Source organism: Tympanuchus pallidicinctus, unplaced genomic scaffold, assembly GCF_026119805.1.
Source record: "Tympanuchus pallidicinctus isolate F22 unplaced genomic scaffold, pur_lepc_1.0 scaffold24, whole genome shotgun sequence".
NCBI lineage: Eukaryota > Metazoa > Chordata > Aves > Galliformes > Phasianidae > Tympanuchus > Tympanuchus pallidicinctus.
The window spans coordinates 626,652-648,505 of NW_026294741.1; the positions used below are offsets into that span (position 1 = coordinate 626,652).

Genomic DNA, 21,854 nt, shown 5'->3' on the forward strand with positions numbered 1-21,854 from the left:
CTTCATTTGTTGCAGTTTTATAAATGACTTGATTTTTATAGCTATGTCAAAAAGGAAAAAAAGTATTGTTCTTTATTATTTTAATTGATGACAGTGTTCTGTTTGGATGCTTTTGGGGGGTTTATTGTTTGGTTTGGTTTTGTTAATGCAATAATTGATTTTTGATAATTTTGATAATTGAATTACAGGACTGTTTCAGGATTCCTCGTGCCAGTCCCTAGCCTTAGATTTTCTGGGTTGGTTTTTGTTTTTGCAGAGGCAGACTCTTTGTGCTGGTGACTTACAGTGTGTTTATCTGGCCTGATAACAGTGGAACGTGGGGCAAGAAGACAAACGGAAATTAAGTTGCTTTGCTGCATGGTTTACTTTTCTTTGTTAGTTTGTTCCTGAACAGACCACGTTTTAGTGTGGAAGTGAAAGGATTAGAGAAGTGATAAACGTGCATGTGGTATCTTCCAAAGTGCAAGCAATTTCGGTACCTTTTTTTTTTTTCTTTTTGGGGAAAAAAAAATCTAGTCTATTGTAGGAGAACAGTATGAGCTCAGTATGCATAACCTGACAGTGTGTCTTACAGACTGCAGTGGGACGCGCACCAAAGAAACTCGGCATCCTAAGTAACTCTTGTTCCATCTCTAATGGTAGTGAGGTCTCGTTGCAGTTAATGGCAAACTCCCACTGAGTCACGAGGTGAGGAATACTGACTGTGTGCTGGTCCCTGCTGGGGAGTTTGCTTTGGGTGTGTTTTATTGCTGACTTATTCTGCTCCGAGCACCGTTTTGTCTATAGCACTACTGTTAATGGTCTGTCTGTTCCTTGCACCATTTTGCATGTAGTACTACTCTTAATGATCTCTTTTCCATCTTCCTTTCTAAAAACAAAAGCCCTGCAGTCCTCGATGCAGGCAAAATCCCTGTTGTAGCCAGTGGACGTTCTCCTTCAGGCAGGATGAGAGGACGCTCCCTGCTAGCATCCAACCCGTGTTGGAAACGACACCCATTCACAGGAGGAGGTAAGACAGGCTTCAGCAGCCATGAGGCCACTTCATTGCTCGCCAGCTAACTGGTTCTGCGTCGAGATCTTCCACAGATCTTGGAAAGCTTGGTCTGTAGTGTGCCCAGAACGCCCGTAGGCTCCAGCAGGACTTTTGCCTGGCTGTGGATAGCTGTGCCAGGGGTACAATGAAAAAAGCTTGCCGGTTCTGTACTGTCCCTGCTATCACTGAAACTGTGCTGGAGGCAGCAGTGATTACTGCATACGGAAAGTGTGATTGTGCCTTCTGAGTAGACATGGCTGAGAGTTGCATCAAATCTGTATTTATTAAGCCCTGAGTTGCTCAGTAGTTAATGCTCTATTGTTTTCTTTCACCCTCAAGTTGAGGAAGCTCTCGCCTCTGCTGTTAGCACAGTTCCTACAGCAGAATCTGTACGGTTTCCTTTATCTCAATCACGTTTCAGTAGGATGAGAGTTGCCAGGTCTTTACTGTCTCTGTTGTATGTTCAGGTGCTTGGCCACGAGAGCCGTGTTCTGTGTGCCCATGGGACCTTCAGCTGGTGTTTCTAGAGATGGTCATTAATACTGGGACAGTCGCTCTTCATCAGAGAACACTGAGAAATGAACACAACAGGGTCATCTCCTTAGGCATGGCTTTGTCTTCTGCAGCTGTTTGGAGGAGGAGGAAGTGGCCTCTGCCGTTCTTTGCTGTTCCACCTCGCAGAGCCATGTGAAATTACAGAATGGGGGCAGGAAGCCTCATTTCTGGCCAGCGATGGCTGAGCTTTTGAAGGAGAAAAAGCCCAGATTGGGAACTCAGCAGCGTGTGGCTGCTGTGAGCACAACAGCAAAGGAGCACCAGAAGCCCCTTCAGCACCTGGATGTGGATCCTGTTCTGCAGGCGCTGGCAGGGAGGCACAGGGGCAGCACGCACCATTCTGCTCTTGTTATGTGCAGTTCTGCATGACGGCTTCTTGTATTGAAAAACTTGACTCCCACCTTAATTCCATTGGCTTCTTATCCCATGAGAGCTGATGCTGGCTCACTGGCGGCAGCACAGCCATACTGAGCTGCACAGAGTGTAGAGTGAGAGAAGGGTTCCTGTTCTCTTTGATGCGGGCAGTGACTTCCCGGTGGATTATTAATGGCCTTTTCCCCGTGGTCGTGCTCCCCCTGCCTCCCTCCCTCCTCCCGCTGTGGCGGTGTCACTTTGCCCTGCTCTGCTGTCAGCTTCTCCCCCTCAGCACTGTCTCCCACCCTCGATGCAAACCTTCACCCTCCAAGGCTCGTCCTGCCAGCAGCCGACCCATCTTTTGGCCGTCAGCACTGAAATTCTTTGCCTTCTCTGTGGCTGCGAGAAGCATTTCTTCGTTTCTGTTGTGTTTTAAAGCTGGCCAACTTCTGTTCTGTGGGACACGGCGAGGTGCAGCCCTTTCCCCACGGCTGTCATTCCTGCCCAGAAACCGCAGATTTGTGCTCATGCTCTTAGAAATGTTCAGTACTGTATAACAAGGGGCACTTTAGAAATGTCTCTCCTCCTTTGATATATGTGTTTTCCCTATGGAGAAAGCTATATATAAATAAATATATGTGTACACTTGGGGATTCAGAAGATCTAATTTGTCCCAAAAAAAAATAATAAATACAAAGTTTACAAGAAATCTCTTCTGTTGTTGAATAATCTTAGTTACTGGTAACCGTGCCGCATTAAAAAAGAGAACGGGGCTTCTCCCGAGCAGCTCTGAGGCTCCGGCCCTCCCCGGATGGCCGCGTTGTGCTCCCGGGCGGCACCGGGCACGGAGCTCAGAGCACCGGGCGCCCGGCCCGCCCCGTGCGTGCAGCTGCGCTCAGCGCGGCCGTGCCAGCAGAAGGCCCGGGCAGCCGCAGGTGTTTTCGCGTCTGCGTTCGGCGCTGCGGGCCGAGCTGCCCTGCGGTGGGAGCTCCCGCGGAGCCCCGGGCGGGGAGCAGCCGGCGGTGCCGCGAGGTGAAGGGCAGCGCAGCGGAGCGGCACCGCGAGCCGTGCGGGGAGCATCGCGCCGTTCCGACAGAGCCGCGCTGCGGGAGCCGCGCGTGCCATGCGAGCTGCAAAGCAAACACGGATCGTTCCGTGCGCGGCTGCGGCGGAGCGCTGCCGCCGGGATCCGAGCAGGCGGGGCCGCTTGCAAAAGGCGGCCGCTCCCGTAACGGCGGCCGCGGGGAGAAACGAAATGCGGGATTCTGCCTTCCATCCTCGCGCTTTGCATGCAAATATTTCGCTTCCTTTGTCACTTTCTAATTACGCAGACTTTTCTCTCAGTCTTCTCCTAAACGTTGTGCCGTTGCTCATCAGCTGCAGAGCCGCCGCCAGGCTGAGCCCAGCGCTGCTCCTGCTGCTCCGGGCCGGCCGTGCTGTGCTGCTCTCGGCTGGGAGCGACCGCTCCTTTCCGGCCCCAGAGTGTATCAAAACTTGGAAAATCGATATTACTCGAACACTGATCAGCAAAGCAGCATTAATTTACTGGCATCCTTTAAAGAAGATGTAGAAATGTGGAAGAAGAAATGTAATGCCTGTCGAAGGGGGAAGGCTGGCCGATGATGCCATCGGCGCTGTGACCACGTGTGCCAGGTGAGGCTTTGGCTCCTGGGGACGGCGCCATCCAGCGCTGGGCTGGGGGCGCTCCTGCGGGTGCTCTGGGAGAGGGGCTCTGCAGCATCCATGCCTGTGAGATGAGGAACTGGAAATGCAGCTTGGCTAAACCTGCTTCACCTAGCTGAGATATGAATGCTCTCTCCTGCAGATCAGCAAGTTGGATGTCTCAGGTTTTGAGAAAAGCCTCCTGGGTCCTTTGAGCGCAGACTGAGAGCCAGGTAAGCCAGGTCACACCACGCTGCTCCAGCTGTGTGCACGTGGGGTACCGTTCTCTCAAATGCTCTTAATTACACCCAAGTTGATTTCTGAACTGCTCATAAGGGCCTTTTGCTCAGACATCACTGTGCTGTTTTTTAGCCTCCTTCAGGAGGTGCCAACACTGAGTTTGGTTAATTAGGTGCTATTAGATAGTCAGGGTATCCCAGTAATTTGCTCCTATGGGTATGAAATGACCTATCCCCTCTCTTGTCTACATGCTTTATGTGCAGAATACTTTTCATCTCAGTGCTTAGAATTGGTTCTCTGGTCAGATCTTACAGTAGATCCAACTAAAACATTCTGAAAAGGGAAACAGTGGCTTTTTGGGATGAAAAACCAAATGCAGCAGGATTCAAAGTTGTGCTGGTGATTGTTCAGCTGTGCCACCTGATGCTGCCTCAACTACACCTGTGTGGACAGGAGGCTTGGCTGGGCTCGCAGAAGCCAGCAGCTGCAATTGCTATGACACTTGATTAGCAGCTCTTTATAAGGAGATCTTATTCTACCTGCATTCCTCAAAAACTATTTTGGCTTCTTCACGTCCACCCCCCTCCCCACCTTCAGAGGGAACCACCTGATGTCTAATGAGCTTGGGTCAATGAATGACAGGAGGGAGGGGGGTTCAGGGTAAGGTGGAGTAAGAATGTTTTAGTGTGGCTGTTGTGTGGGGGCATAGTGAAAATGCTAAGTCACAGCTTGAAGCAGTGATGGAGCACCTGGTAGGAAGGCAAGGCCAGACCAGGGGATCTCAGCTGTGTGCAATGTACTGAATGACCAGGAGGGCTGGAGCCAGCATCCACCCCTTCTCAGACTTCATTTAGAGGTTGGCAGTGGAGGTGAGGATATCTCGCTAGAGATCCTTGCCTACCTGAGACCTTCCAAAGGTAAGCAGCTCTTTTCCTTTGTTTCTGTGTCCATAGCTGCTGCATTTGGACTTATTCTCATTTGCTGCAGCCAAGGGCTTTGCAACCATGCTGTTTTTGCTGTACTTTCCATCACGTCATGCTGTTCTGGGGTTGCAGGGAGGTGGGACTTGGTGGAGGGGGGGGAAAAAAAAAAAAAAGCACAGTGCAGGGCTTGTAAGTTCATAAAACCTCACAGAGGGGTAGCAACTGTTATGTCCAAGCATACATCAGAATCAAATGAAAAACTGAAGGCTTAAAAATAATGCAAATAATCAAAAGTGTCATTGCTGAGGCGTGCTGGGAACTGCCTGGGCTTGCTTTCTTCCATCTCACAGTGCCACGGTTGCACTGCTGTGATGCATACCTGGTGTGCCAGGTGAGGCAGAGCTCTTCCATCACTGTTCATTTCATTGCTTGTTCTCTCCCTCCTAGGAATTTTTAAAAGCTGTGGAGGGGAGCTGTTAATGGTAGCAGTGCTTGGCTGAGGCCTGAGGCACAGAGCATTATCTCTTGCTTGCTTGTTTCCTCTGCATTGCATGGGTACGTGCTGGGCTGCTGCTCCGAGTGGTGTCAGGACTGTGCCTGGGCGCTGGGTTTGTGGAGCAGAAATAGTCACAAAGCCTCTGAACACCCCCAGTCTCAGCCTCCTCAGAGTCATCTTTGGAGCTGTTCAGGAGGGGCAGGGAGATCCTCTGGGAGACCATCGGAAGGAAATGGATGTGTGGGCCCAGCTGTGGCAGGCAGCTCATCCAAAGGTGGCTGTGGTGCTGAGGGCTGGTGCTGGGGAGGTGTTCCTGCTGAAGGCAGTGATGTCAGAGGGCCTTTGGGATCTGGAGGAAGTTTTGCTGTTTTATTGCTTTTGGGTTTTTTGCTACTTTTTAAAATTTTGCTTGTGAAACTGTACAGCATTTCTAGATGGGTACAGCTTCTGAAGGTGGAAGGCAGACCTGGGACTGACTTAACAGGCTGCAGTGACATGTGGCAGTGAACTGTAAGGGCCCAGGTTGCTGTGTTTGGCAAAATGAGATACTGAAACTTAACCAAGCAGGCTGCTCAGGCTGAGTCTGGGTTACAGAAAAGAGAGCAGGAAGCAGGGGAGATCTGTGGGCTTTTTTTGTTGTGTTTTTTTTTTTTTTTTTTTTTAATTTCTGCTAGCAGTGGGTAGCAGTGAGAGTTTCAGTGTGATGAAACTTGTCTGGGATGCTGCGTTTTGCTGAAATGAATTCCGGTTGCTGCAGGGACTCTGCAGCTTTGGGGGACAGCTTTCTAAGTTGTAATATCTAGCTCAAAAGCTTCTGAGAGCTTGCAGAAGAGTGGTTGGGGTGCGTGAGGGGGACGCTGGTACTAAGAAGGCCCTGTAGAAAAGAAAGCAAAGTGACAAGTTGAAGGGGAAGGACACAAGCACTGGAAGATCATTTAAGCCAACGTGTCCCCAGATCCATTTCAGAGGGCTTATGTTCTTGTGTGAGGGTGAATACGTGGTTAACAGCTCTAACAGCCAGCAGTGATGGCTGAGGGACTGCATGCGCTGCAGCCAGAGGCTGTTGGTGCTTCTGGCTTCCCAGGCGATGGGTTGGGAAAGCTCTCCTTTGCTCTGTGGGAGCCACCTCTGGGCAGAGCTCCCAGCAGAAACACAAACAAAGGTGGCCTGAAAATGTGGAAGAACGATCTCTGCCAAACCTGATGGCAGCAGATGAGCAGCAAGGCAACGAGCTTGGGGAGAGGGACAGGAACTGCAGGAGGAGTCTTGCGGGGGCTTTGGAGGACAAACAGGGAGTGATGGAGGAGGATCTAACAGCACTGCTGGCTTCCAGGATAGATTTTTTTAACGTTAGCTGCAGCACGATCAGGCCTGAGACTGTTATTTCTTAGCACTTGTCGCAGGCCTACTCTGTTCACACTCCTCCAAGGCTGTGCTGGCTGCAGCTCAGCGCCTGCTGGGCTCTGTGTGTGACTTACATCTGTGCTGGAAGTCACGTAAGGGCCGTGAGCAGCTGCTCGGCAGCGACCTTCAGAAATGCTGCTTAGTGCAACGCCTTTGTGAGCTCATCACAGAGATGTTAATTGTGCATCCCGCTCCTTACAGACAGCCTGTCCCCACGGCTCCCTGTTCTGTCTCTGAAGGTCCCTTTGGGCTGAGAAATTGTTTCCAAAGATCTCCACAGAATGCCTCGACAGTAAGTATTTATTTATATGTTACATTTAAATATAATTGAGCAATAAAGAGAATAGTCTGCTCTTGACAAAAATAAGTTAATACACAATATTCATAAAATACAACTAGACAGAACATTGTAACAAATACAACAAACTTTGCAGATATTTTTTAAATAGATTTGTATAGTACATTCCCAACAAAGAAAAATAGTGCAGTTTTATTTCTTACATCATTTCCTCAGGCTCTGTATATTGGAGGGCTTTTTTGCTCATTTTTTTTAGTACTTCACTCTTCAGACAACAGGCAGGCACAAACTGAAGCGTTTTCAGACCTTTCAGCAGCCATGCTCTGCCCTGTGAGAAGCATGACGTGCAGCTGTAATGGTGAGGTCAGACTGTGAGCATGCCTGCAGTACAACTTCTTGGCTTCTCATCCTGAGTGCACTCTAACTGCTGGACGTGTGGTGGGTGAGGAGTACAGCTTATCAATCACAGCTTTCCTCCTCCTCCCATTCCCACTAATTACTTTAGCACATTATGCACAGGGAGGGGGTTTCCTTCTAACCCTCCTCCTCTGCACCTTTTTTCAGAGTTCTGTAGGCTCATCTGTTCTCACTTCTGCGCTGTGACTGAGTGCAGAGCTGCAGGTTGGTTCTGCTGCAGTGAGGGGGGACCCACATGGTGCTGCCTGCACTGCTGGTGTCACAGTCTGGCTTTGGGGCAGCACCTGAGTGACACCTGGCAGTGTGGAAATGAGGGCAGAGACAAACTGGTGTTTTACTTTACCCTCCCATCGAATGTTCAGAGACCACTTTAAGCGCTCGATTATTAGTTAAAAAGCATGCTGCCTGTTTTTTTTTAATGCCCCCTTTTGGAATAGTATTTATTGTTTTTATTTTACTTCAGTTATAAAAAGAGAACTAAGCACAGATGACACTTGTAGAATCAAATCTTCCTCTTGCTTGTGCGAGCAACGTTCAGCTCAGTAGGACCTAAAGGCATTACACATCTATTGCACAAGCAGGAGGAACTGCTCACTACTTGTATGGTAATAGGAGGGGAGTCACCAGCCAGGGCTGAAGTCTTTGGACAGAGTAATTTGATTCCCTACGCCTGTTTTACTCAAATCTGATTTTAGAAGCTCATCTGAGTTGACAGCTGCTTTTGATGACAGCCTGAGAGGCTCAATGGAAACAAAGCTGTGTAACCCAGCCTGCTCTGAATGATGTTTTAAAAAGGGAAAAAATTCAAACTTTATCACTGAGATTCAGTAGCAAAGGCAGGAATACTTAAAATGGAGACACTGAGTTTTCTGGGAGCACAGGTCACACCAATCCATGAAATCTACAGCTAATCCCATTAGTAAAAAGCTGCTCCCTTCCTCTCTCTGGCTGACACAGAGATACACCTAAATACAACACGTGCTGGGAAAGCAGTAAGAGTACAGGTGATAAATTTTATATAGTGTGATGAAGTGCTAGGATAACAACAGACAGCTCCACGGCTGAGCCCCAGCCAAGTCACTTTTGCTCTCTATAGAAGATGGGTTAAAATACACACTGCTACTGGAAGCATGCAGCCAAGCACTAACAGAAAAGGCACAGAACTGCCACAGCGTGTGCAGGGGCAGCTCTACAAACCAGCACAGCATGACAGTAAAATGGATCCTGTGCAACAATTTCTACTGCTTAATCTGGCAAGTACCAAGACTTGCATGAGTTAACAAATGCCTGGTTTGTGTTTGCAGGATCCCAAGGGAAGTCCTCCCAGAGCAGGGGGGAGGAGGAGGTCAGTAGTCTGCAGTAAATGAACAGGAGGAGGCGAGGCTGTGCAGTGTCTGCTCTGTAAGTAGGACCTGAACTTTATGGGACTCTGCACAGATGCAAAGAGCGTGGGATTTGCTAACATGAGCAAGGAAACTGTTTCTATGTGCTTAAGCTGTGTTAACCTGAGCTATATTAGGCAGATTTGTCATCTGGGAGTACTTGCCAAGTAAGTTTGCAAAGTAAAATAAGGGCAAGTTTGTGGCATATGTAGGCCATGAACACTCACCAGCATGAGCGAGGCAGCAAAGGCTAACCAATGTTTTAGCCAGCACTGCCAGGTCTTCACTGCTCATCTTTAACCCTGTTACTTACTGTAAGGCTATTCTCCCAGTTGTTAATCTTATTTTACTTGCTAAATATTCTGAATGTAAGTATGAATTTTTTAGCAACAGGATCTACGTATGCATTTCTCTTCCATGTTCAAGAGAGAGTCTGTGAACTGAGCCCACAGATGTGCTCTTCCATGGACCCAGATCAGTGCTTGCCCCACTTCTAGCAGATCAGGCCTTACCTCTTCAAAAAATTCTGGCAGAGCACAAAAGGTGCAGTAAGTCAAAATATAAATGTTCTAATATGTCAAATACCCCCTTTTTAGTATCTCAGTTATGTAAGGAGACAGTCTTCTAGAGAGAGAGAAATAAGAGAATGCAAAAAGATTCTGTTCTGAAATACAAAGTTGAGTGTAACAAGGACTATTAAACACAAACTCCCTCTGGTGAAGGAAAAGTTCATTTTTAAAAGTATTACAAATCTGGTTATTTATTACATTACATGGAAGATGCAATTAAAACACCATTTTGAAGTTACAGTGCAAGAAATGCTCCATCCAGTAGCTCACAGCAAGGCCCACAATGATCACTTATTTTCAATCAATGTCTGCACTTTGTAGACAAGGTCTCTTGCTATCCTCAGTATTTCCTGGGCATTGTGATGTTCTGCCATTTCTAAAAGACACAGACAACCATTTTTAACTGTCCATGGCAGGAACATTTCTCTAGTATTGATATTGCTGTCATGTTAGCATTGATTAATTAATGTTACATGAGCACCAGAACAGAAGTATTGGCAGTGATTTAGGTTTTTAGAATTAAAGAGGAATAAGTAAATGAATCCCTTAGAGCCACAGGTCCTGGCACCAAAAGCTAATCCTTCAGGTGTCAGTTCTCTTGCTGCAAAAAATCACAGTCCCTTATGACCACAGAACAGGAATGGGAGGTTGGTACCCACCCGTGCCTGGGAACAGCCCTCTTGGGCTCTAAAAACATAAAGGTGCAGAACCTTTTAGGAAAACAGGCACTGCTGTTTGTGGGGCAGGTTGGATCTTCAGCAAGTACATGAAAACCTGAGCTCTTCATGCACATGGAAAGCAACGTGACTGAAGCAGTAAGAGATTCTCAACTTAAAATGAACAGGGGCTTTCACAACAGCAGGGACACTGAACAACTGCAGATGGTTTGTCAGAGTAAGGGAGAGCAGCAGACTGCGGCCACTTGCTGTTTATCGCAACGTCTTTCCTAAAATATGTCTCTTACCATTAAAAAACTTGATGATATCAGTGAAGTCCATGTTGTTATCACGGATAATCTCTCGGTAAACTTCCACAAGTGCTAAGGCAATGAAAAGGACAAAATGTTCTGAAGAGATGTGCTTTGCAGCCCAAATTACTTCCCACACTGTAAATACATCCTCGTACAACAATTCTGAATGGGAATAAACATTACAAGAGCATCTGATTATTCAAATTGACCATTTCTCCCCACCCCTCTCTATGATGTCTTTCAGGCCTTATGCAGAAAACAATTGCATGTGATAACACCTCCTTTTCCCTCTCCCTTTCTCCTCCAGCCAACTTCTGTCATTTATCAGTGCAGGTATGGCAACTGAAAATTAAGAAAGAGTGTAGGTGTAGTGGTGTGACTTAACCCCAAAAGATGCCCAGGTGGGCCCGCGTGCTGCAGTTAGGGCTACATGGCAGACTCTGAGTCTGAGTGCATAGCAGAGGTCCTCCTAGTATAGAAAGTACATCGCTCAGCAGAGTCCAACAGCTACTGAGCTGTCCCTCATAAAAACATTTTGCTACAGCCAGACATAGGTACACTCAGTTTTGCATAACTCCACAGGCATAAAACATTATTACCTCTTTTAAAGTCCAGCAGGAACCAGCGATAGCAGAAGTAAAAGTGAGTGTAATCCCCATTCTGATGCATCAGTTCAAAAAGCTCCGAGTCCAGAATCTAAAATGCAAAACATCAGATGTCGGTATCTTGTCTGAAAGTAGCCAGGATCAGAGGTGTTAGAGGCTGAAGTCTTGTGCTGCTCTTTATCAGCTGATCCTATAGTTATTCTGAGCAGCTGCCTTTATTATGCATTTGTAAAATGCCAGTGGTGTAGCTGCCCCAAACTTGCCAGATGTCTGATAGATGTCTGAAATGTGTAGTACAGCCAGATAATGAGGGTGCCATCCTCTTGTCTTGCTTTTGCTTCTCAACAGAAATGCTGCAGCTGCGTTTGCTGCTTGTGTTTTCCACCCTGACTCTCTTCTTCGTTAAACAAATCTCTGCTTTCATTATAAATGTTCATTTTTTTTTTAATTTACCACCTATGAAACCAAATAATGGCTTATCCAGATAATTCTCGCAACCAAAAACCATTCAGTAAGCATACTGTGTAAGCACAAATAAAGCTATAGTCTATAAATCTGTAATTTCTTTTTTTCCCACAAATATCAGTGTTTTCTCTTCCAAAAGCAATGTAGGAATGGATATTAATGCGACTCCTTGACTTCAGTTACAGCTGGACTGAGCCACAAATGTGAGTCCTTCCATGGTGCAGCTGCTGTAATGGAGGCAGAAGTCTGAAGAGCTCAGTCAGGTTAACCTGAACTGACCTGCTGTAATACATACTCTTTATTGTGACAGCAACTGCTGCCCCCTGAGAAGCAGGAAATCAGCTTGGGGTGCATAAGTATCTTCCCCAGCTCCGAAGTACCAGGTGGCCAGGAACCCATCAGCGGAGGTCCTGTCTTTCGCTATGGCATCATGGCAGCCCTCAGCCTCTGAAACAACCTCAACTTCATTTAAACAGAATTCAGAAAGACTCACTTGGATTAGAGACCGCATGTTGGCAAAGTGTGTGTCCATAGCACCTCCGTTGGGGAAGTTCTGGCTCATCCTTTTCATCAGGTGGCTGAAGCAGCTGTAAGCCAGTTGGTCTGCAGATACAGTACATATAATGCAGAACACTTAATTGTTGCAAGTCTTCTAACTTCCTTGATCCAAACTAATGTACAGCAGGGCCAAAAAAAAAAAAAAAAGGCTTTTCTCCTTTTCTGTCCCCTACCCCCATCGTCAGTATTTAGATGAAATGGAAGACAGTAGAATCTGGACCACTTTTCTTAGCCATGCTTCTAAACAACACAGCTTGAGGTTAAGCTTCCTTCTTCAGCAGCTGCAGGAACATGGCTGCTTTGAAAGTCTAGTAAAATTTAATCTGGAAGTTGGTCATTAAGCAGGTAATCCCTGATATACTCAGGACTGTCATTTCAGCAACAACCTCACCTAGAGAAAACGCAGCTAAGAGCTTTGTTCTTCCTAATGAGCTAGCATTACTTAAAACATGCCTCGAAAACAGCAGTTATAAAGAGGTCTCCCAAAAAATACTATGTTCCAAAAGAAAACCCTTCCTACCATTGTCGAGTATAACCATCAAAGGAGCCAGGAGGTCACACATGCCTTGGACATAACCAACTTCTAGGTGCTCCCAAACATAACTGTAGGAAGAAGAAACACAAGAGATAATAGGATTAAAAAAATTCTCTTGCTTTGCCTACACCTCAAGGCTTTGTCTTGCATGTAAGACCCAACTCCTCTGGGAAGCATGATGTTCCATAAAAATAATGTTAAGGTTTAGAAATTTTCTGACAATTCTGTTTTTCCAACTCATTAGTACAAAACGGCAGTACTTCTGTCTGATCTGAAGACCTCCTTCCTGTCTACTCCAGTAGATATCCCTCAACACTGCATCTGTTCATCCTCACAGGACCCCATTACAGTACGGCTACATTACCTGCATGAGTAGGAAACCAAAGCCAGTGGTACATTAAGGAACAGTCCAAAGTGGCCGATGGGCTCTGAGGTCTGTCTCATGAGACAGAAACAAGACTTCTCAAGTCTGCATTCCCAACCTGAGCCATCTGTTGTATCTACACTTTCTAACTTGCCATTCCTTCTTCTTTCACGCTCTTTTAAATTAGTAAATAAGATTTTTTTACAGGCTAATATATTTTATGGTTTGTGACAGATGTGAAAAGTAATGCACTTTACAAGCTGTCCTACCTGCACATAACATTGCGGAGTTTTTCCAGATTATCAGCAGTAAAATACCAGTAATTCCGGTCACACCTCTGGACATCCTTATCAATTCTGTGCAAATTTAAGGCAACAGTGTCCAGTAATTCTATCTATAAGAGAAAAGTTCAAGTTAGATCTGCTGTTCAGTCAGATGCAGGATGTGGTATCACTTTTAGACAGATTTCATTTAGATAGTGATGATAAGCAGGGAGCATGGAGCTGTAGAAGAGTTCATGTCTTTTTCTCCTCTCCACAGCTCAGGGTTGACTCCAACTGATCACTGCCTCAGTGGCACTAAGGAGGAGAATGTCCATCAGCAGTGGCTGTAACTGAGCTTTGAACAGTCCCAGGCACAGATTCACTTTTAAGAATCAACAGACCAGAAAAAGTAAAATTATACTTAGGATTTTGGAGAGCACAGAACAACTCAATTACCATCAAAAACTAAAAATCTGAACATAAGTTCACTGGTAAGTGGCTCAAGCCTGTGCTCTTTACAAAGGGTTATGTCTAGTTCAACAGCTCCAAGAACAAAACAGAAACAGAACCTCAGTTACTAATCTGTCGACAGTGATGCCAGTGGAGATGGTGGAGTCTTTAGATGTAGGTTGTTTAGTTGATTAAATGGGGATTTCCCTTTGAGTTCAATCACAGGTGACACTGAAATCTCATAATTGGTGTCCTATCCTCCATCAAAATTTTTAGCTACTAGATCTGCACCACATTCTTTCCTTGCTATTCCACTCAAAGACAAATTTTTTAACTGTTCATCTCAAAATCTAGACAAAAATATCAGAATGCAAAGATCCTCCATTATCCTCCCACCACACGCAGTTCTAGTTTGAGACTGTCACTGTTAAATCCTATCTGAAATCTCATATAAGTGCTTGCCATTAAAAGAGAGGTGATGGTATGTAAGTTGTGACTTACTGTGTAAGATGCAGCACAGACAGAAGCAACGTCCATTAAATAATCCACCTGGGAGCACACCTGCTCTTCTGCTACTGAGGCCTGAGGCTGCGGCACAGCTGACTTGGCTTTCTGCATAGGTGCTGTGTCTGGATCAGTCCTTTCCACGTCAGCACTGGTTTCTTCTTCAGCCCCATCTTCAAAGGAGACGCTCTGCCCATCATCAATACTGGACAGGATGCCCGAGGCCACAGAGTAGTTCCGTGAGGATGGCAGCCCAGAGTCAGGGGAGTCGAACTCTACAGACTGCTGCTCTACAGCAGCTACTGCTGCCGGTGTGTCGGCAGATACCACAGTGAAAGCTGGGTCATCTTGACATTTTGAGTCTCGTTCTGCTGAATCTGTTTCATCTACAGATATAAAGACCTTAAGGTGGATGAGGAAAGGGGAAAAAAAATATTCAGGTAAAGCAGAGGAGAAGAGAGAAGCAGTAAACATGAATGTAGCCAACGAATCTCCAACCACAAGAGTGAAATAACTCCATTACTCTAGTGAACAAGACCAAAATTAATAGAGCTTCCATGCATGCAAAACTCTTCATTCTTTATTCAGAAACCGTAAGTCTAAAAATAATACCAATTCACAACTTTGTGTCTGTCTCCTCCAATGATGTCTCACCTTTCACAATCTTCAATTAGAAAAACCTCTTAAAGCAGTAAAGCTTCACCACTTGCAACACCAACGCTAAAAGCTTGTGGCCATTCTAAGTTATCCTTGAAGGGGACCAACATACCTGAGTTCAGTTTACCTAGTGTTGAAGTCAAGATTGGCCTTCAGATTACTTGAACAATGCAAATACTTTACCTCATCTTTAAAGAGAGCCTATTCTCTCTTGCCTTAGTGAAATCAGTTAACTATCAGGTTACTATTTCAATATGTGTCTGGTAACTATTTCAAGTCTGTTTAAGTAGCAAATGGCCAGAGATGCTTTTGGCACAGGAACCTCAGGAAAGCTCTCCTTTTCAACGATGTGACTATACTCAAGAAACTCCTTTCTTGCTTATTCACCAAGGTGTAAACTCAAGTCTGCCTTTTCACTGCATAGCATCTTAATCTACATTGACAAAGATCCCCTCTCCCAAAATAAATTACACTCAACTTCTCAATCATGTACAGGACAGAATCAAAGATATGCTTTAACAGCAGCAGTCTTCTGCTCCTGCACTGAATTTGAAAAAGGACCCACAAATAAGAGATCTAGAAGGCTATTCCACTACTGAGAGAAGGACCTGTAGCAGGTGAACCTTAGAGCCCCTTAGGGAGGTTCAAGAACAGCTGTAGATTACCCAAAATACAAACCTGCTCTTTGCTGTATCACAGAGAGGCTACTGCTTTAAGCTCCATATAGGATTTAAGCAGCTCCAGACTGACGATCTGTGTGCTGTTAACCTGTGCACATATTAGCTCCCACCACACACACACAGCCTGCATCATACAAGTTCTGGGAAGCACACTTACATCATTGCTGATGGTGGAGTCCCTGTGAATCAGCCGCTGGACATGGCTGTCAATGCTGCTGCCCGAAGAAAACTTGGCCAACGTGGCAGAATGTGATTCCTTCTCTCGCTGCTTTACGATGACCTCACAAGCCTTCCACTCAGCCATAACCTTCTGATATCGGAGAGCAATCTCTTCATCCACCTGTGGACAGACAGACTGATAGATACTGAAATGCTGGTCCTCCTGGAAAGACAGCATTAAAAACAAACAGAAGCTAGAAGGGGAGAACTAAAGCAAATGTAATATCTCAAACAGCCCAAAGGGTCCTGAGGCCCTCTTGCTAGAGCACAAATCACTTGAAAACACAATGACACGGGAACAGTAAGCTGTTGCAAAGGAAAGACAGTTGGATTTTTACTGCAGGGAATAAACTACCACTGAAAACACCAGAAAAGATTAATATAAATACCTGTGTCTGATATCAACAGCACTTCAGTATTCAGGGAAGAGCTAAAGATGTCACTGACTTCCATTGTGAAACCTTACACACAAGTCAAATGCAATCTGATGGAGCAATAGCTGGCTTTAGTTGGATTATTCTTAACATCTCTGTTTCCATTTTTTCTTTTTTTTTTCTCCTCTATTCCACCTCTAACACAGCTCTTGCAATGAATTCCAGGTCATAGGTTTGTTGACATCTGCTTGTACAGAATTACATGGTGGAACAGAGTCCTGAATAGTAGAGATCCCTGCTCACATAGCATAGTATGCTGCACATGGTCAGAGCCAACCACTCTGGTTCCTGTAGCAATAAAACTGTTTTTTGCCACTGCTAGCTTCTGCTGAAAACAAGGGCAAACCCCCCTTGAGCTGTTAAAGGACACGTAGTAATTTCACTACTCTGTCACTTGTCAAGAGTGAAAGAGAAAACACTGTTGTGAGTTGGCTCCAGGCTCTGCTGGTTGGAGTGGCCACCAGAGCATTCATGCCAAGAGCTGCAGGCTTCTTGTCACCTGAGGCAGCTGCAGAGTCATACATCAACAAAATACAACTGTGAGTGGAAGGCTGGAAGACAGCCATGCTTTGGAGTCCCCCAGATGCTGACGGACTGCAAAAATACCATCAGAAGGCAAAGGTGATCAATCACCCATGATGACTTCAGTTGAGGACGTGAAAAGATTCCCATATGTGCTGATGTTATGACTGTTCCCTTCTTTTTCACTTAATAGGCTCTCAGATTCAATTGTATGCTTTATTTAGCATCCAGTAGCGTCCACTTCTTTGAGGTGTGTCACTACTATTACTTATTACTGGTGTTGAGTGGCTCATAAGAATTCCAGATAAGGTTTGAAGCACTGTATGCACAGTATGGAATGAATTCAGGGAAAATAACTGCCCGTAGGAGCCCGTATTCTGCAGTTCAATTATTTACACCTTGCAACATGTCTTTCTAAATTTACTGTGATTCCTTTTTTATATACTGACTCAGTATTTAGCTCTTCTTGTTAAATCTCTAGTGTTCTAGCTGTATAAATGCATGCGCTCTACAAAGCTGGGGCTAGAATTCGTGAGTTGTGGCTTGACTTCCATCTGAGCTATTCAAACAGCTCCATCTGAGGTTCACACAGACAGACACACTATCATGTAAATAGAGCAGTTATTTCAAATTAACCTGTCACTCGGTAGCATTTTGCCTTTGGAATATTACACCGTAATAAAAGCTAACACTTTAGCTACTTAGAAAACAAAACTTGTTATGCAAATATAATTCTTATCCCCAGAAATTTGTACTTACCTGGTCCATTTCTTTTTTGGCCATGCCAAATTTATAGTGACCTAACAAGAATGGCCATACTTCCTTTCGAATCTCATGCTGTACTCCACCATAATAAACTTTTCTTAGCAGTTCCAGCTCCTTGTAATTCTGCAGCAGTTAGGAGAAAAAGAATACATCTTTATTTTCCTCAGGCATGCTTATATATAGTGAATTCCAACTATAGAGACTAATAAATCCAGTTCAATAAAGTTGTGTCTTTTATGAAAACAATCTAATTTTAATAGATTAGAGTCATCATGAGATCAATTGCTTTGGATTTCATTGGTAACTTTGCTGTCATCAGAGAAGCAAAAGATAAAATCGACTTCGTTCCATGAGAAGTCAGGCACTCTGTGACTTACTTTTCTGTCTTTCTGATACTTGCTCCAGACCTCTTTGGTCAGGCCCCCTGCAGCGCTGGATGGCTTGTCAGGTGGGATAATGGTGTGGTTCACTAGGGCAGACAGATGCGTTCGCACAGTTGACAAATGACGGCAGTAGGCAAGCCCTGCGGTTGGGGAGGAGGTGAACTGTTATAAAAGGAGCTATATAATATCAGCAGCCTCTTCAGGATCAAGCTGTGACATTTTAAAATTGCCACTGATGCTCCTACCTGAAATAAACTTGCATTTGTACTGTATAGAACTGAAGAATTGCGATGGAGCCAAAGATTAAATCAGTCTTACGCAGACAAGTGAAATCCAAGCAGAGCATTATACAGCAGTGTAAAGTTACACTGTGCACTGAGCACGGCTCCTCCCATTGCTATATTAAAACCCACAAATAACTGAGTTACCAAGCTATGATACTTGTGTCACAACCAATGTAGTGTCCTGAGCTGATCTGACTCACAATAAGTTTGTGTTTGGACTCCTTTTTAAAACACCTATTATCTTTTCTAGGTAAGCATATGGTCTCACAAGGACTGGATCTAAGAAGCTTTGCTTACATCCATAAAAGGCTCTGGAAACTATTTGCCTCTTCATGCCTTCACACAGCATCTTTAATGGAGTCCTGTGGAGACACATTATGGGAACATGTTAGGTCACAGGGACACAAACCATTGTGAACTTGCTGATCCCCATGATCTTCACATAGGGATTCTTTCGCTGCGCTACGATTTATTTAGCTAAGGAACAACTAGAAATAAAACTTTAAGAAGCAGATTCCCACTAGAATTTTGGCTCCAAACAGATTAATCTGGTGCCTTTAGCTACAACTGCTTCAGAGCATTGTAAAGGTGGTTGTCAAACTAGATGAGTTGCTGCCCTTTGTTACAGTTGCTAATTGCTTGTTAAAGATCATGCTTCTAGAGCCGAATTACATAAAACTACACAAAAAACAAACAAAAAAAACCCAACAAAAACACATTGCAATTTTTTTTTTTTAATCAAAATATGAGTCTAACTTAATAGGTTAGTTTCAACAAACTAAGTTTCTTGCTACAAAACTTTATCTTTTTGGGTCAGAAATTATTTGAAAACTGTTGAACTGTTGTCCTTCATCTCTGTTGCAGAAACTAATAAAACATTGCTGCTTTTAACTGTGGCACAAGTTTTCCCAGTTGAGCTCTCTGCACAGCTTGCTTACCTGTCGTGGATGCAATTGCAACAGCTGGGTATATCGTAGGGAGAGCTGCCTGTTGAACAGGAGATGCATGAGGAGCCTTGGCTGCAGTGCTCCAGCTGCCACGAAAGCAAGTTTGTCCCAAAACCTTGCATCTCTATCATTTCACTGGTGTCTAGGGAAGAAAAAATTAAACAAAAGAGCAGGCCATCAATTCTTACTCATCCTTCTGCCTTCTGTGCAGCTTGACGGCTTCATGCTTTACTTCTTAGCAGGCTTTGAACCTTGATTCCAAAAAGCAGAGAGCACCACCTTAGTTACCTCAGAAATGCTGCTCTCACTTTCACCTAAAACTAGCAGCATGCTGTGCATGTTCACTTGAGGCCAGTCCCTTCACCATTGCCCTTTTTATGCCCATGCACACATCCCAGTCCATATTTCAAGAGAGCAGAAGCAAGTGCTGCATTAACAACTAAAATTGGTCCCTGTGCAACACCAACGTTATTTATAGCTAGAAGAGATAGTTTAGCCTGATCTATTGAACTCAGGTCTTACAATTTCATTTTGTAATTCCTCAAATCAGCCATGCAACTGCTAGTCCAGCTAGAGTGAAGTTCGAGCATAAAAAGAAATAAAAATTGATTGATTCAGTTATTTTCAGAAGATGCTTCTTTCCCCCCGACTTAGAACCAGATCCTATAGCATGCAGCACAGGACAGTTCAAGCCCTACCAGTATCAATAACATGTTGTAAAAGTAGGACACTCTGCAGGAAATCACACAGCAGTACAGTGCGGCTTCTCGAGTCATCACCAAAATCTATTAGCTTTCTAAACCACCTTCAGTAAGGCAACAGAAAAAAAAACACCAGTTGCCTTTATAAAGCTTGGCTTCAGCTCTTTACCTGTTCCAGCTGGCATTTGAACTTGTGGGTTTTTTGTATTATGATAAATAAATAAATAACTGGCCTTTCAGCTCACCCATGATTAAAATTAAGGCAAATGCCATAATACCGTATGCCACTGAATTAACATTTGTAAGCAAAATCCAGTCCCCTGGGCCGTGCTTTTAAGACATACATTTGTTGGGTGGTAGTAGGGGCAAATCCAAACCATCTCATGCATTTTACATCAAGGTAGCAGAAAGCATTTTAGTAGTGCCTATTAAAAAATGGGCATAGGTGAGGAGGAAGTGGGAGTAAAACCATTTGTTAACAGAAAAAGCACAGGCTCATGCGGAAGCAGTCATGTGTAATTTCACTTCACAAAACAAAGTGTGATGAAAAAATGCTCTTCACCTTAATTCTTCAGGAAGGAGCTGAATGACCCAGTATTTATTGCAGCTTCTCATTTGGTTCAAATGAAAACAATTGGGCAAACATTTTTAGTTCTTATTTTTTGCATCCCCTCTACAGACAAGAAAAGTAGATTTTTCCAGCTTTAATTTATATATTTATATATATTTATATTTTAGAGAACAAAGAAAAGAACCCCACAGAACCTAAAGATTCAGATGAAAGGTACCAGAATTAATGAAGAATTAGAGTGAACAGCATCTTTTATTTAACTGTTGTGGTGTTATCTGTAACTTCAGCTACATGCAAAAATTGCGCATGTTGCAAAATGTAAAAGCAAATGGCCAGCAAACCTGCTACAACAGCGTTGTCATTATTTAAAAGGGATCTTGCTGGACAGACAACAGTCATTCCAGTCTATTTCAGCAAGAGTCACTACTCAAATAGCAGACACAATCCTAGCTATACCCTTAAGATTAAAAACAAAAAAAAGCAGTTATCTGACAGCCATTCGAGTAGGATGACTTAAAATTGCCTAAAGACTAAATTGTGCTCCTTACGTTTTAGGTCACAGCATTGGCCTCTTATCAGTGGACGTGGCAGTGTCAGACCTTCTTCCTTCCTGTCATCACTAACATCCAGAAGTGATCAATTAAGATACAGAGGAACTTTCTGAAACAGGGGAACAATGTATTTTGGAGTTTCTTCCCACCCATGCCTGCCGAGAAATCTCTGTTAACTTGGGCTGGGCTTTACTGGCTGCTAAGGGTTACTCTCTTGGGATACACATGGGGTAGCATACCAAGAGAATCTCTCTGCCTACACATATCCTAGCTAACCAAAACGTAAACACTGTACAGATGCAAGCAGTTACAGTCTCCTAAAGGTGGTTCCATCACACCAGGGCAATCATTTAGAACTAAACTCATTGCTGTTTAACAGCGTGCCTTATCTTGACTCCAGATATACTGTGGTTTTGTGCGGGAACAAACACCAGAAAAAAAACCAAACATGCTAACAGTGAATGAAAAATATAGAAAAGAATCAAATTTGCAAACAGTTGCTCTCCTTCCTACTTCTGCATTTGTCCAACTTCTGACAGCTACTTCACAGCCTGATAAGAGAACTTTCTGTTCTTGCTGATAAATTCCAGTTAACAGCAAGAGGTAGAAGCTTTTGTTCTGATTGTAACAGGAGCATGCCAGATTTGGCATGCACACTCAAGAGGCCAAAAGTCTGGTGGCATTGAAGCTGTGCAGAACTGGTAAGCCTAGAGGAGGGAAAGGATTTCACATGAACTAGTGGACGGGCCTGGATGACATTTGAACAACTACAAGCTTTAGAATTGTAGCTATGTGGGAGGCCTTTGGCCTTGGGAATGGATTTCATACACTATACAGCTCCCTCCTTTGAAGAAGCAAGGGCTTTTTAAGTCTCCAGAACCACAGTACTACATCCTGGATGCTTGTTAATGCTACACTTCTTGTGAATGTCAACATAATAGGTCTTACAAACAGCTTTAGGAAAAGAATGAGATGACAAAGTTTTGGAGGGCAGAGTCTTGCAGCTGATCACCTGAAAGCACCTAGCCTACAAATGGAAGAAATGGAATGAAACCATACGACCACAAGAAAGCACCCATCTCCAATTTCCTCT

At 44.4% G+C, this 21,854-nt stretch overlaps 1 protein-coding gene and 1 long non-coding RNA gene across 8 annotated transcripts in view; one reads left to right on the top strand and one right to left on the bottom strand.

Moving 5' to 3' along the window:
* The first annotated feature begins 4,526 nt into the window (after window positions 1–4,526).
* Window positions 4,527–6,959, top strand: LOC128083478 (uncharacterized). The gene is made up of 3 exons (XR_008208085.1): window positions 4,527–4,761; window positions 5,215–5,322; window positions 6,869–6,959. It is a non-coding gene; the product is annotated as an uncharacterized LOC128083478 (long non-coding RNA).
* The window catches only part of SGSM2 (small G protein signaling modulator 2), a 43,409-nt gene continuing 28,504 nt past the window's right edge, over window positions 6,950–21,854 (bottom strand). For 3 of the 7 annotated variants that reach the window (XM_052688750.1, XM_052688752.1, XM_052688756.1), the window contains 12 exons: window positions 18,930–19,080; window positions 18,289–18,353; window positions 17,702–17,847; window positions 17,319–17,447; window positions 15,542–15,739; window positions 14,045–14,449; window positions 13,100–13,224; window positions 12,452–12,534; window positions 11,867–11,976; window positions 10,903–10,999; window positions 10,298–10,465; window positions 6,950–9,709 (listed from right to left, as the gene is read on the bottom strand). In XM_052688750.1, the coding sequence (XP_052544710.1) occupies window positions 9,621–9,709; window positions 10,298–10,465; window positions 10,903–10,999; window positions 11,867–11,976; window positions 12,452–12,534; window positions 13,100–13,224; window positions 14,045–14,449; window positions 15,542–15,739; window positions 17,319–17,447; window positions 17,702–17,847; window positions 18,289–18,353; window positions 18,930–19,080 (1,766 nt within the window). In that variant the 3' untranslated portion in view covers window positions 6,950–9,620. The remainder of the gene's footprint in view (window positions 9,710–10,297; window positions 10,466–10,902; window positions 11,000–11,866; window positions 11,977–12,451; window positions 12,535–13,099; window positions 13,225–14,044; window positions 14,450–15,541; window positions 15,740–17,318; window positions 17,448–17,701; window positions 17,848–18,288; window positions 18,354–18,929; window positions 19,081–21,854) is intronic. The other 4 variants (XM_052688754.1, XM_052688753.1, XM_052688757.1 and 1 more) reach the window with 2 other exon arrangements.